The sequence below is a fragment of the Notolepis coatsorum genome (assembly GCF_963971535.1).
Source record: "Notolepis coatsorum genome assembly, chromosome: 19".
Classification (NCBI taxonomy): domain Eukaryota; kingdom Metazoa; phylum Chordata; class Actinopteri; order Aulopiformes; family Paralepididae; genus Notolepis; species Notolepis coatsorum.
The window spans coordinates 61,585,620-61,601,997 of record NC_140183.1 but is presented as its reverse complement, the minus strand read 5'-3'; the positions used below and the strand labels follow the sequence as shown (position 1 = coordinate 61,601,997).

Here is a 16,378-nt window from a genome sequence, read left to right as displayed (position 1 = left end):
ATCCAGCTAACAAGGGGTTAAGGTAAATAGCAAGGAAGTAATAGTAAGCCAATCAGAGGTGCTCACTAGAGAAGCGGATTCGGCAGGTTTGGTGACGGGCAGGGCTGGTAGCCAATACGTTAAGAGGTAGTGTGGGGGGCGGGGCGGATCGTTTCTTTTTACCCAATCACTGATGACATGGGAGGGGGCCTCTGAGACTGAGGTGTTCCTGATTGTAGAGCCCTGAGTGAGAGAGAGGGGATTCTGTGCAAACTCAAACGTGACGTTTCAGACAGCAAAAACAAGTACAAGTAGAACAGAGATCATTGAAAGGAGGCAAACATATTGTTCAGAGAGAGAGAGAGAGAGAGAAAATGATAATAATAATAATAATATTTGGATGCACTAACAACGCCGATGGAGACAGAGCGGCCTGCAGGGCAAAGGGGAGCAGGGACCATGTGATGTGATGATGTGATTGTTTGATTGGTTGTCGACGGTTGGAGACAAGCCAATAAGAAGGTATAAGCTTGTTCACCGTACTCGAGTGAGCTATCTCAAACCCCGCCCTCTTTTCTTGATCCTCCAATCATTGAGATAGGTGGAAAAGAATTCTCCCCCCCAAAAAGTTCATCATATCTCGCATTATCTTCATACCCGTGGTTTTTGGGGGGGAGGGGTGTTTTATAAAAAAGATTTATTTTAAACACGGATATATAAAAGCCACGGAAATCACAATGTGCAAACGGTTAAAGAACAAAGCGTTCTTTTCAGGACGCTCGTCCGTCGAGAGGGGGCGCACACTCCTTGTAAAATCGTGGACCGGCTTACGAGGATGCATAATAATGATATTATATAAGATATTATCTTTATTACATCTGTTTCACATCATAAAACATTCATCAGGTCTGTTCCTTAGAATGAACCAGAGAATGAGTATTATGTTAAATGTACACTGGGCTAGTTTAGGGGGATTAAAATCAGAAAAGTCTAAATAAAGTACGACATATCTTTAGTATTGAATACATAAAGTGTTACAGGAGAATAACTGGAGTACTGATTGAAACTAGAAGTTGAGATCCAAGGCAGCTCTACAAGTTTTAAAATGCCTTTATTTTATGGCTCACATTATTTAGAGAATTTTTTAATAAACCGACATGTTTCGGCCTACACAGGGCCTTCATCACACCCTTCATCACACCCTGATGAAGGCCCTGTGTAGGCCAAAACATGCCGGTTTATTTTAAAATTCTCTAAATAATGTGAGCCATAAAATAAAGGCATTTTAAAACTTGTAGAGCTGCCTTGGATCTCAACTTTTTTATAATGAATCCTACCCCGGATTTAATCCAAAGAGCACCTACCGAAACAAAACCAAGAACGCTGAAGCCCTCTCCATATCCTCTTTTTGAAACTAGAAGTGGTCTGTTTGCCTGTGGTGCTCCTATACCCTCCCACCACCTTTACCATACGAAGTGCACTTCACTTTGTTTCAAAGGGTGTGAGAGAGAGAGAGGGAGAGAGCGAGAGAGAGAGAGAGAGAGAGAGTGAGAGTGAGAGAGAGAGGAGGAGAGGGGGGAGAGAGAGAGAGATATGAGAGAGAGGGAGGAGGAAAGCGGGAGAGAGGGGGGATAGAGAGAGGGAGGAGGAGAGAGATAGAGGGAGGAGGAAAGCAGGAGAGAGGGGGGATAGAGAGAGGAGGGAGGAGGAGAGGGGGAGAGAGAGAGGGGAGGAGGAGAGGGGGGAGAGAGATAGGGAGGAGAGAGTGAGTGAGAGAGAGAGAGGAGGAGAGGGGGGAGAGAGAGAGGAGAGAGAGGGAGGAGGAAATCGGGAGAGGGGGGGATAGAGAGAGGGAGGAGGAGAGAGAGGGAGGAGGGAAGCGGGAGAGAGGGGAGGGAGAGAGAGGGAGGAGGAGGGGCAGAGAGAGGGAGGAGGAGAGAGAGAGGGAGGAGGGGGGAGAGAGGGAGGAGAGAGAGAGAGATAGAGAGGGGGGAGAGGCAGAGGGAGGGGGAGAGAGATAGAGAGGAAGAGAGAATAGAGAGTCGGGTTCGTGTCGAGAACATTAAAGTGTTTGTATGTAACTACCGGTATATATTAATTCTTTCTCCTCAAAACTACCCGGTGCAGCTTTAAACATGCAAACAAAGATGTAAGTAAATCAGTCCACTGGTGCGAATTCACAAAAAGCGTGCGGCTCCTTCCCGCGGATGTCAATCCCTTTTTTGGGGGGACTTTATCTCGCTATAACGACGGGCGACTTCCACCTGCGGACTTCTCGAGTCAATTAGACCGTCTTAGCGTTATATAGGAGCCCTGCTTCCCTTGACCAGAAAACAACCAAAACAGGAGACACAGATGGATTTACAGAAGTTCACATCGATAGCGACACCTGCAAACAAGGAGCAGCTGAAGGCATAATGTAAAAAAATTTTAAAAAAGGAAACAGAAGCAACACATATGGAACTTAAGGAAAGCGATGAGATGAGCGGTCGTCTTGCTGTTTCTGAGTAGGACCAATAACCAGACAATTTCTTTACATCTTTCTTCATCCCAATTTTTTTCTTTTCCGCCTCTCATCTTTTTCTATCTTCCTATCTGGAGTCTGTCTGGCCCCGCCTACCCACTGATACCATCAACTTTGATCATCCTGTGGGACTGACAATAGATATATTCTCATTGCCACTCTCACATTGTTCACTGCTCCTGTTCCTTCAGTTCTTTTTCATTTTTTTTTCCTCCTTCCTTTTTTTTTCAATTTTCTCCCATCCCAATGTTAGTCGTTATGCCAATTCCCAATCCCCCCTTCCTGGTCGTTGCGCACTCTACCCCCTACCGTCGGTCCGGAAGGGCGGAGACTATCACATGCTTCCTCCGACACATGTGTACTCAGCCCACCGCTTCTTTTCACCTGGCAGCGCGGACTCTCACTGGGAGAGTGTAACGTGTGGAAGGATCACACTACCTCTCCTAGATCCTTCCCTTGCTGTGCAGGCGCCCCAACCGAACTGTAGGAGTCGCTGTTTACAACGACCAGGACCCACCCTCGCCGGGTTTCCCACCCGCTAACACTGCCAACGGTCGGCCAACCCGGAAGCACCACAGCTGGATTTGATCCCACTGTCTCTGTGGTGGTGGGCAGACGCTTAGACCGCTGCGCCACCCGGTCACCTGTTCTTTTTCATTTATATATTTATCTTTTTAATTATCTCTGGTTTTAAAAGTGAAATGTCACTTAAAAAAGAGAATAAAAAACATATCCCTAATCCCCACCTTTTTTGGGGGCGTGTTTTCAAATAAAGAGCCAATCGTATCACCTCCCCCCAAGCCCCCCCCCCCCTAGCTTACGCCTCCAAGCTGGTTATAGGTCGCTATAGTGAGATGGATGTGTGGTTATAAGGCATACCCCGCCCTCTCCTTCAGTTTCATATCAGTAATGCCGTCTTTGGACACCAGTTTGTTAAAAACGAGAATCCCGATAACCATGTTTACCTGCAGGAGAGAGAGAAGATGTGATTAATGCGGCAAGATAAACAAACGACAACAACATGATAAACAACCGACAACAACAAGATAAACCAGTGACAACAACAAGATACACACCGCCAACCGTCCTAAACTGAATACGTTCTTAGTCAACTAAGAGTAATTGGATTTGAGTTGATATGAAGGACAAATCTGTAACATTGCGTTTTCACATAATGAACAAAAACCTCTGAGTTGACTAAGACATTTGCAACAGAAGGTGCTAACATAACATTTACATTTAAGGTTAAAGGTGCTGTAACACAACACAAGTTGTCTACATGTAAAAATAATAGCTCTACATTCCGACAGCCATTACTGATATAATGTGAGTGTTTGGTCAGTAACATGGGTCTCCCAGTCCCTCCACTATACAATAATGTGCGGTACGCAAATGTGGCTTGGCAAGATTTCTTGAAATAAAGAAAGATATCTAGGGTTCTCTCTCCTGATTGGATAAAGTGGGAACAGGATACTAGGAAATTTATTTTCTGTTTACTGCAGAGCAGGAGGGACTGAGAGACCCATGTTACTGACCACACACACTATATCAGTGATGGCTGTAGGAATGTAGAGCTATTTAACACGTATTTTTAACAGAGAAAATACCACGTACAGCACCTTTAACTAAACAGCGGAGAGGGAGCAGCCCTCATTTAAAACACAGATCTTACTCTACAGACACTGAGAGCATCAACAAGCGCTCACTGTACACTACCACCATCACAGGCAAACCCAGAGTGAAGCATGCCGGCATGCACATTAAAGTGAGTCACTTAAAAAAAAAGTACGCAAAAAAGATTCTAACCAAATTTAGACTCTTAGCATCTGAAATGTCAATGACGGTGACATTAGGGGAGAGTGGGAGAGATGGACGTCGACACCATGGAGTTACTGGGATCGCTGAGGGATAGATTACTTTTTGACTGGGGGAGAACACTGTACGATGTGAAATTCCTACATAAACCATGACCTGCGTGAGGTAAAGTCAGGTTCATGAACGGTCGAGCAGCGTTACAGTTAAGGTCTCACTTGTTGTTTTTTTATTTTGAAAACGTAGTCTAAAGATCCCACTGGTAATCACAGACACAGTACAGGACTGTGGCCCTAATATCTCCACGGTCATGTTATTCTGCTCGTTTGCTGTTATCAATAACAAAATAGTCCGAAAATAACAAGAACATTGGAGGACGACGTAGAAATGGGTGCAGATAAATCAAAATCTTCTACAAAATGTTAAAATATTGTTTTTAAAACAGTGGCAAGATGGAAGGTTATCGCTACGACTACGTTGTAAAATCAACTTGAGTTTAAATTCAGGACGGAGGCTTTTAGAAGCAACCGATGCTTAAGAAGCTCGGAGGAGAGAAAAGGCTTCCTTGGAGAGTCTGAGAGAGGAAGTACCAAGACTACAGCCGCTGCGGGTCCAACGAACGCATAGAGAAGACCGCCTTCCAGAGAGAGCCAGCAGCTGAGAGAGAAGGTGGAGGAGGAGGTGGAGGAGGATGAGGAGGAAGAATCAGGGGCAGGAACAAGAGGGGATAAAAGAGAGATGTGGGGGTTGTGAAAGAGAGAGAAGGAAAGGAATGGGGGATGAAAAGGATGGAGAGGAGAGAGTTGAAGGTGTGGCAGCCAGGACAGGCATGGAGGATGAGAGACGACAGATGAGGAGGAATGCGTTGATATGAAAGACAGAATCAGGAGAAGAAGAGATTAATTAACCTACAAACATCACAGCTAAAGGTTGTACAGTATATCCCTGCATTACGCATCGCTATCTAAGGAGAAAGGGAACATGCAATACTAGATCTACTGAAAGATATGATAAGCAGTACAAATAGTGAGGCAGGCACACTTACTAGTTGGGAGTTCCATATCCCTTTGCTTTGGTGAATCCCACTGAAATGGCTACGACCAGGGCAGGCAAACCTGAGGAATGAACGGGGAAGGCCGATTAGTAGGGCTAGGTATTAGGGATGTGCAACCCCAAGCGAGCTAGCTGGCTGCTGTCATTGCTAACAGCTAATGCTAATGGAGCAGGCTAGCTGATGCTTGAAATGTGTGAACTTAGTGAATCAACACAGCAAATGTACAAAAAGTTGCTACCATGTAACATCTCCATCTTTATTTTCTGTCGACAACACATCAAATAAAAACGGACTACATATTTTTCATCTGAACGTAAACAGCCTAAGACATAAGCTGGCCGAAATAAGACAACTGTTTATTAGCGGTAAGGTAAACATACTATGTTTTTCTGAAACTAAACTGGATTCATCAGTAGCAGACCCTGAAATAGAGTTTATTTATTAGTTTATTATTCAATAGTCCAAAATGATAGGAACAAGTAACAAATTCATTAACCGTACTGACCTATATCATGAGGCTATTGAAACTGTATGGGTGGAAATTCTATTTGAAAGGGCTAAATCTGTTCTAGTCGGCACAATTTACAGACCGCCAGATCAAAATGGCTTTTGTGATACGCTGGATGTGTTCTTAGCTGGAGCTGCGGATGCAGAAAAGATTCTTATCGGGGATTGGAACACGGATATGCAACAAAAAGATGCACCCGTCTTCAAATCATTCAATAGGTTTTGTGATTTGCACGGCCTCAGCCAGCTGATCACCCAACCCACACGTGTATGTGAATCAACTCAGACTACCATTGACCTCATCCTGACCTCTGACAAGTCCAAGATCTCCAATAAAGGGGTTATAGCATGTGGGTTAAGTGATCATTATATGATATTCTATACCCACAAAAAGCTAAAACAAAAGGCCAGCTGCCACAACACAGTCACATCTAGAGACCTCAAAACCTACTCTAGCGAGGCCTTTAACCTTGAACTGGAGAGCCTGGACTGGTCAGATGAGCTCAATGGTACACTGGTTTAAAAAACATGGCTTGGTTTCAAAACCAAATGTTCAACAATACTAAACAACAGGGTTAGAAAAAAAAAATAAAAAAATGCAAGGGCTTTTTTTGCCCCCCTTAATTGATTTTCGGGGGCACTGAATTTTTATGAAAAACGGTTATTATTAAACATCCTTATTTGATTTAATACAACTCAATTAATGACCTCAAACAGTTAACTTCATTTTATTATTTTATTCACATTCACAACACAGCTCATATTGTGAATACATATAAAACCAACCTACAAAAGATAAGCATACTGCAAAAAAATAGCTATAAGGGTTGTACATCATGCTTGCTGATTATAGAGATCATACCAATTGTTTTTGTTAAAAGTCAAAATCTGAAATTTTAAGATTTGGTTAAATTAAATTAAACAGATGTAACAGCCTGAACAACAGAGAGGTAACAGCATGAACAACATAGAGGTAACAGCCTTAAATAATTAATAAATCAAATCAAATCAAATCAAATCAAGAGCATGAGGCATCTTGGGGGCCATAAAGTGGTCTGCACACGGCGAGCGACCGACGTCGCCTGGCGATGCGATCGTCTGTCGCTCAACGACAATCGCCTGGCCCCCCATACCAGAGCCGACCGTTCAGGTATAATAATGTGTCGCTCTGTCTAGCTGGGGGTGTGGTTACTTGTTTCCCCCCGGAGGGAGATATAGGAGGACGGACCGGATGTTAGTTTGTTGTGAAGCTAGCGTATTAGCAGGTAGCTGTGTTGTGCTTTACAAGGGAATATTAACCTGTAAAACCCATATTGAGCTGGAATTAAACCACCATATATACGAATACAACATCTCCTCATTCTTCTCGACATTACTGCATGACTGATCGCTACAATACGTTCACTGCCACCGATTGGACAAGTATTATGCACCTGCTGAGAGAGAATGTTTTTTCACTGAAGACGCAAACTTCTGTTCTCAACCATCATTTTCTTTGGACATTAAACCTTATAAACTACATCAGCTGCAGCCTGGACATTGCAGCCTGGGCAACACCCACAACTTCTTTTGTTACCCGAGTATAAAAACACTAGTAGGTGCATCGTGGCGCATTGTTCATTTATTAGTTAATGACAAATGGCCACTAAACCTTAAGTTCTCCAACTAACGTTATTTATTTAAATTGTTCCTGTTAATAATAATGAACATAGGTAGCATGGTAATAATACGTAGATTATTGATCAATGAATGTATTGATAAATTAATGGTGTACAAATGATACACCAGTAGAAGTCATATTATTGCAACTGCAGAGCCGCAGAGCCAGCGGCGCTATCAGGTCCGGTCTGGGGACCGCTCAGCAGCGCCACCTACTCAATGGCTGAATTGCCAATGGCTGAATTGGAGTATTGCACTGTGCGGGCACAACTGTGAGCTCTGCGGCTCTGCAGTTGCATGCTTCTCGCTAATCCAGCACAGGTCGCAAGGGAATTATTTTCACAGGACATTAAGACCGGAGATATTTAAATATGTCAGACTTCAACAGATTTCCCCGGTAAAAAAACGGTAATTACCGGACAACGGAAACCCTCTCCATATATATATAAATATAAATATATATATATAATTAGTAAACTGTCGGGGGCATTTTGTGCCCCCCTTAACAGATTTTCGAGGGCATTTTGTCCATTTTCACGGGCATTTTGCCCCAAGCCCCCGTTAATTTCGAACCCTGCTAAACGACATGGCCCCCCTAAGAACCACCAGGGTAAAGAATCGCGCTGAGCCGTGGATGCACTCGGAAATATTGGCCGCTATGAAAACCAGAGACAAAAAAATTCTCTGAGTTTCGTAAAAGTCAGTCAAAGCTTACCAAAAGCACGAGCAGTGAACTCCAAACCCACGTGACTGAACTCAAACTGGAAAGAAACAGACTAAGAAATGACGTAAACTCCATGATCAAAACTGCAAAAAAGAATTTCATCAATGACAAAACTGAGGAAAACAAAAACAAACCACGTGAACTTTGGAAATTACTCAATAATCAACTAGGCTGCAGTAAAAAACTCAAAACCAGACAAGCTGGATGTAGCCAATTACTTAAACATTTTCTTCACAAACATAGCCACAACACTGGTAAACAAACTACCCTCCTACTCAGGGCATTTTGGGGTAGAACACATCATAGCCTACTAAAATAACCTAGGGGTCCGCAAAGACGATTTCAAACTAGAAATGGTAACAAAAACTGAGCACCCTCCAACCTAACAAGGCCACTGGCCATGACAATATCCCCTCCAAATTCCTCAGAGACTCGGGCTGGACGGTATGGTCTAAAATGTATATCACGGTATAATTTGAAGCATAGACGGTAACGGTATATATCACGGTATATTAACTTATCTTAAAATGTCTATATAAATGCTTCTGAAGGGGTAAAACACTGGTATGGCAGCTGTTATTCTGTTACAGCTGCTGAGCTATACTATAGCTAATGTCCATCAATATCTTCCTTTTTAATTAAATAGGTTCAAGAATCGAATCAGGATTGTTAGCAGAGAGAGAGAGAGAGAGAGAGAGAGAGAGAGAGAGAGGAGGGAGGAGGCTGCTAGTGGAGCCAGCTAACGTTAGCTTGCTGAGGCTACTAGTACATCGACATGCTGCTAGTGGAGCCAGCTAACGTTAGCTTGCTGAGGCTACTAGTACATCAACATGCTGCTAGTGGAGCCAGCTAACGTTAGCTTACTGAGGCTACTAGTACATCGACATGCTGCTAGTGGAGCCAGCTAACGTTAGCTTGCTGAGGCTACTAGTACATCGACAGTTAACATTACATAAGGTTTTAGCGCGACGTGGGCATTCCAGAATGGCGAGGATGCAAAGCATGTTAGGTACTATGACTATGCTTGCACCTCATGGTACCAAAGCACCTCAAAGGCACTAAAAACTAAATTACATACAACCATCTCAAAACAAACTGGTCAGACTACTGCTTGACCTTACTCCTAGAACCCACCTCACCCCTGCCCACTTTGACAACATAGGATGGCTTAGAGTAGACGACAGAGTACAGCAACTTGCAATGGGCCTGGTCTACAAGATACACTACACGACTAAGGTACCCATGTACATGTAAAAATATTTCCCAAAGGTCAGTGAATACCACGACCACAACACCAGAGGGAGCTCCACAAATCATGTTAAACCCAGATTCGGCTCAAACAAGGGACTAAACACGTTTAGCAATTATGCCACATCAATGTGGAACGCCCTACCCACAGCTGTAAAGGAATGTGAATCACTACCCACTTTCAAAAACACTCTCAAAGAACGCCTACGGGAGACTGCAATTCGAAACTGGCCCCTGTAAATGTCCTAACGCAACCCCCTCCAATGTACAATACATGTTCTATTAAACCCAATAATACACGAGACCCTCTTCTTGGAACCAAGTAACGTTTCGTCCATAATCCAATGTACAGTTACCGCCCCACCCCACCCCGCCTACCGATACCCCCCCCCCCCCCCCCCCACCACCTCCAGGGGGCCAGCGTCTGCCATTGTGGATTTTGGTGGTTTGGTAGAATCTCACCAGGAGGCAAAGTAGAGACACGTGCAGGACAGGAGGCTAAAGACAACATTCAGTGGAAAGATCTTCACATATCCACCAAGAAAAGGCACGGATTAAAAGATTGTTTCCATTTGATTGAAAACGGAACGATTCAATATCGATCGTTTTCAGTATTAATTCCACAAAGAGGACAGACGAGGGAAGGCGAGACGGCTAACCACGTCGGGGACAAGGGGACGGACAAGAGCGAAGGCCTCACCCCAGCCGAGACACAGGAAGCGCTTGCGTATGATGCGGTTCCTGAGGCGGCCCGTCACCGCCATGTAGGACTGCCAGGCCTCAGTCAGCACCCAGCAGAACGACGACAGGAAGAAGAAGTGAAGGAACGCAGCTACCAGCGTGCATAAGACCTGAGAGAGAGAGAGAGAGAGAGAGAGAGAGAGAGAGAGAGAGAGAGAGAGAGAGAGAGAGAGAGAGAGAGAGAGGGGATGCAGAGAGAGGGTGAGAGAGAGAGGAAGAGATAATAGAGAAATAAAGAGGAGAGGGAGAGGGTGAAAGAGGGAGAGAGAGAGGGAGAGAGAAGAAGACAGGGTGGGGAGAGAGATAATAGAGAAAGAAAGAGGATAGGGAGAGATAGAGAGAGAGGCAGAGAGAGGGTGAGAGAATATAGATAAAGAGAGGAGAGAGAGAGAGAGTGAGAGAATAGAGAGAACGTGTAAGAATACAGAACACATAAGGCAAAGGTGAGTGGAGGAGTAAGATGGAGAGAGAGAGAGAAAGAGAGAGTGAGAGAGAAAATGTAAGAATACAGAACACATAAGGCAAATGTGAGTGGAGGAGTAAGATCAAGAGAGGATCAACGTTTAAAATAAAGAGAGGGAGAGAAAGAGAGAGGGAGAGAGAAAGGAGGAGAGAAATAGAGAAAGAGAGATAAAAAGAGAGGGAGGGAGAGAGAGAGGCAGAGAGAGAGGGAGAAATGGTAAGAATACATAAGATGGGAGGAGAGTGGAGGAGTAAGATGGAAAGAGGGTCAAAGTTTTAAATAAACATAGAGAGAGGGAGGAGGTGGAAGGAGGAGTGACAAAAGGGAGAGCAGGGGAGTAAGATGGAGAGAGTCAAAAGTAAAAGAAATATAAAAAAAGAGATCAGACAGATGAAAAATGTCTGCTGTGGCCTTGAGAGAGAGAGAGAGAGAGAGAGAGAGAGAGCTAATCTCCTACCTTGTTCCGTGTCTGCGTCTGTCCGATGAGAATGAGGGCGTTGGAGGAGATGATGGAGAGGCAGAAGTTGATGAGGATGACGGAGCGCTCAGAGCGAATGTACCTGGAGGAAGAGCGAGGTACAGAGAGGAGACTTGAGTGTTTATTACGGTACTTGGGATCGAGACATCCTGGCGTCTCTCAAGAGGAGTTAATAGACCCCTTTTCACAGAAGACGCTTTGACCGACCGCAGATGACGTAGATATACAATAACGAATAGATAGTTTGTTATTCTTATCAATATTCGTATCGTATGTCTTTCTACCATATGTATTTCTACTATTACCCTGCCCATACCTGTACCTCCCCCATGCTGCTATGATGCTGGAATTTCCCCCAATCGGGGGTACATATTTGTATTTTTTTTTAATTTATTTTTTTATTCAACAAACATGACCATGTTCACGTCTTAAACTCATACTGAGGCCTTCGTTTTGGTTTTAAATTACATATTCATTCATTTATTTATTGTCGCACAGAGCAGAAGAATTTGCCAAAACAAATGCATTTCCTTTGATTTACACCGTCGCATGACAGTGACGTATGCCGAAAATAGCAGACCTACAAGCTCACAACACGTCGCTCCCGCAACACCGGCAGGTTATGTCCACCTGATGACTCGAAGCAGCTAGACAAAATGTCAGAAGTTTGGAAGCATTTTAAAATTGAAACCGAAGCCAGTCCAATAGCCAGTGGCAATGTTTGCAAGGCGGACGTTTCGCGTGGAGGAAAGAACAGAGCTGCGTTCAACACGACCAATCTAATACGCCACCTGAGAAAGTTATGTGACTAGAGCGAGCAAAGGAATGGGGGAGGCGGCTGGTGCTTTGCCAAACAGCTGTATTGATTGCAATGCCTCGCTTGAATGAAGTTAACGTTCGCCTGGATAACGTCAACATTCGCTTTGTGAGGATTATCGTCTGCGTTTCAGACCAAAATGGAGCAAATCATTACGTAAGTCGAACACTGTGAATGTATACTAATGTGCAAATAGATTGAAACTTTGAATATTTCTCGTATGAAGCACATTCTCAGGGGCTCAGGGTGAATGTAATGTGAGCCACCTCGCTCTAGGGGCTATTGAGGCAACAGAGGGGCTTGTCTCGCTTCTCCAGTTTCTGACAAAAATGCGTCAAATCTGTTACTAATGTGAAAGATCGGATCGGTAAAGTTCGGTATCGGCAGATACTAAAAATCACATGATCGGGATCGGATCGGAGCAAAAAAATGCGATCGGGACATCCCTACTCAGTAGTACTCTGTACTCATTTATATATTTTATACCCAGTTTAATCTCCTGTACATTGTATATTACTATTGCACTTTACTGTTACATTAGCACTCTGGTTGGATGCCAAACTTATTTTTACTGTACTTGTGCTGCATAATGACAATACATTTTAATCTAATCTAATCTAATAAAATCTCATTTTATCTCGTATTACAAGATAATTAGTTTACAAATTTTGTTTGTACAGTATAAAAACAAGATAAAGAAAAAACACAATAACGACAACTGTAAAGTACAAAAGATATACAGTGCAGGAAGAGGCAGAAAAGCCCAGAAGGCTTATAAGAAACCTCCACCTATAATAATAAACACAATTATATTACATATAGCAAGTTGGAAAACAAGATCAATGTAAGGACCTTGTAGGAGTGTGTGAGAGTAAGAAGTGTGTGTGTGTGTGTGTGTGTGTGTGTGTGTGTGTGTGTGTGTGTGTGTGTGTGTGTGTGTGTGTGTGTGTGTGTGTGTGTGTGTGTGTGTGTGTGTGTGTGTGTGTGTGTGTGTGTGTATGTGTGTGTGTGTGTGTGTCATCATATTGTAGTCTGTGCCTGGGGGGGGGGTTCTGCTTACCTCCAGACAGACACGTAGATGATGATGAGCAGGAGCAGGGTGAGGGAGGACACTCCACAGCCCACGATCAGCGTCACAGACGGGAGCTGCGTTTTGTCCATGTTCTGACGGAAAACAGGAGAGGAATGCTTAGAATGACTGAGCTTAGTGCTTAGTAGGGGCACACACACACACGCACATGCGCACACACACACACACACACACACACACACACACACACACACACACACACACACACACACACACACACACACACACACACACTAGCATTTGGTACCGTTCACATTTTAACCGATTTCGGTATTGGTACCTTTTTCTGTAATAACAAAATGTTTTATTTCAGTTCAAACTTCTCAATTTCAACATTGTTATTTATTTTGAACATTTTGTTATTTGTTGTTGAAACTAAATAAATCGCATGATCATGTATTATATTGTTTTAAATGTATAAATATCAACAATATCTGGCCATCCTCAGTAAATATTATCAAACTCCTCTGACCTCGTCTGGTCTTTCCAAAGACCCAAGAGACGGGACAATATATATATTTGTGGAAAAGGCTCCCTCTTGTCTAGTATCTTACACTCTTATACTAAACATGTAAAGGTACCCAAATTTGGTACCAATTGATCTCGCGTGAATCGCAATTCTGTAGTATCGATGTAATTCGGTCGGTACCCTAAAAGGTACCAAGTTCGTTACCCAACCCTAACACTCACATGCACATACTAGGGATGTCATTCAGCCTTAAATCGACCAGGGATGTGCTGCTGGCCAGTATGACTTACTTACTTACTTCATACCTGTATCACTGTACATAATAGTACTACGAATAAACTACAACCCTGTACATACATCTGATTAGCACTGTTACTCAGTAGTACACATGTATATATTTTATACTCAGTTTAATCTCCTGTACATTGTATATTACTATAGCACTTTACTGTTACATTTGCAGTCTGGTTGGATGCCAAACTTATTTTCGTTGTACTGTAGTTGTGCTGTATGAATTACATTTAATGTTATGTCCTAAATACATTTGAATCTAATCTAATCACAAATCATTCAGCATAGAGAGTAAACCCCATTTAAAAAACGACTATCCGACTAACTGAGTCTTAGTCAACGTATCAATTAGGAGGGGGCTGTTCTAGCACACACACACCCACGCATGCACGCACGCATGCGCACGGACACACACACACACACACACACACACACACACACACACACACACACACACACTACTGTGTTTAGAGGTATTTGATATGTTGGCAGACAAAGGGATGCTGCTCTTTTGACCTTGGCTGGAGAGAGCAAGGTGACTTCAAGGTGATTCAGTACAGACACACACACACACACATACAGCTCATGGCCAGCCCATAATACAAACCCTCTTGACCTACAGCGACAATATTACACGACTATGAACACGAGCTCCAAGCAGACATCACACACACACACAGAAGCCTCCTATAGTCTCTAAACCATCGACGACTAACTACCGTCTCCATGCCACCGCAGCCATTGTCTTGGTTGCCATGGCAACGCTGTAACATGGCAGCTGCAGTGAAGGGCTGCAGTATCAAGCTGAGCCTCTGTACACTAGTATATTTACGAGTGTGCAATGCACGCGCACGTGTGTGAGTGTGTGTGTGTGCGGTCACGTGCATTACGCTTCATTAATTTCCAAATATACAGTCCTGCTCTACAAACGGGAGGACCGACTGCGTGCTAAACGTTACATGCCGTGTCCTGATTCACCCGACAGCAGCTCGACGCGTCAGGCCGGGGTCTAGAAGTGATATACAGCAGGCCCTACAGATGCAGCACTGAAAATTCAAATGCTGCTGGTCTGCTGCTCCTCTGCCACTATACAACTAGCACTCAGGTGTTATATTTCGGGGGATGGTGGCTAGCTCCCAAAGTGAACAAAGGGAAGGTACTTAACTTAAGTGCTGCCCCAGGGAGGGGGTCGGGGGCTACTGCCCTCAGACCCCCAAGATAATTTGTATATGGGCAGTCTGACTTGGGGTACTGCCCATATATTAGTGTTGCAATGCATGATAAGTAAACAGTGAAAAAAGCTAAGGAATCGGATGGAGCTGGGGTGTTTGTGACGAATACAAATTTAAGATGAAAATCTCCCCAGCCTGTGGGAGGCAGTGGAGGTGTGGAATCTGGCCAGGTTGTTGTTGTTGCAGGGGACCCAAGTGCAGGACAAAGGCAGGAGGCAGATGAGCAAACATAAACCCGAGATGGGGGGGGGGGGGGGGGGTCATTTATCGCAGGCGTAGAGGCAGCATAGACGGATGGCCGAGAGGACAATGACTAACGGGGGAACGGAATTTAATTGGGAGATTGAAGATAGCCGGGCCCGGTAATGAGAAATGGGGGGGGGGGAGACACAGACTTAACATAGCTCTGCTGGATTCAGACAGGGAAGGGAGGAGGGAATTGTAACACCTGTGCAGGCGTCCCAGACGGATCACACGGCGTTCGTTCCTTTACCAATGACGAGGTTAGAGAGCGTTCAGGCCAGGCCAAGGAACGGATCACACAGCGTTCCCTTACCAATGATGAGGTTAGAGAGCGTCCAGGCCAGGGGACGGGAACATTCTTCCTCCCCGCCAAACGAATAAGCGCAAACCTAATTCTGCCCTTAGTCGTTTTAATCTGCGGCGAGGTAAGACGAGGAGGGGACGGCGTGATGAGGCGAGCTGGGGACAGAGACAGACAAGGGACACGGGGAGGTATCTCTGCCCCTCCCTCAAGCGGTAGAGTTTATAGCCTGTCTTGTGTCTCCAGGATGGGCTGCGTGTGCGCCTGGGCCAAGTTAATTAAATCCCCCTGATTAATCTGCACTGCGGTGAGTTCCTCCTCTAAAAGGAAAGGATGGGGGGGGGGGGGGGGGGGGGGGATTACGAGTGCGGTGGAGCGGGAAGGCGTCCGCCGAGACAAGGCAAACTTTTACGGCCTCTCCACCAATGGCGGGGCTCGGGGGCCCGGGATGGACGTCTCGTGTCCAAAACAAGAGTGACCCTGAGCGAGCGCATCGTTCCACAAGAGCAGGAGGTGGAAATGTCTCCCCAACTAGTACCACCAGCGAAGTGGTGGAGGGGGTTGGTCATAATCATAGGTTTAGGTTTAGGGGGGGGGGGGTGCAGGGGACATATTGAGAAGAGGTAAATGTGTCCCCCCCCTCAAAAAATATAGCTAATTATGAAAGACAACCCCCTCCCTAAAAGAGGTAAATAAATAAGGGGGTCAAAGCATATATCCTTCTTACCCTGTAACTATATATTAAC

At 44.6% G+C, this 16,378-nt stretch overlaps 1 protein-coding gene across 1 annotated transcript in view; it reads right to left on the bottom strand.

Annotated features, from left to right (window-relative positions):
* Window positions 1-16,378, bottom strand: part of adgrb1a (adhesion G protein-coupled receptor B1a) — a gene marked incomplete at its 5' end in the record, with an annotated part of 169,377 nt that overhangs the window by 31,813 nt on the left and 121,186 nt on the right. Inside the window, 7 exons of the mRNA XM_084336668.1 lie at window positions 163-222; window positions 3,383-3,468; window positions 4,906-4,972; window positions 5,361-5,430; window positions 10,208-10,358; window positions 11,169-11,271; window positions 13,067-13,170. Of these exons, the coding sequence (XP_084192794.1) occupies window positions 163-222; window positions 3,383-3,468; window positions 4,906-4,972; window positions 5,361-5,430; window positions 10,208-10,358; window positions 11,169-11,271; window positions 13,067-13,170 (641 nt within the window). The remainder of the gene's footprint in view (window positions 1-162; window positions 223-3,382; window positions 3,469-4,905; window positions 4,973-5,360; window positions 5,431-10,207; window positions 10,359-11,168; window positions 11,272-13,066; window positions 13,171-16,378) is intronic.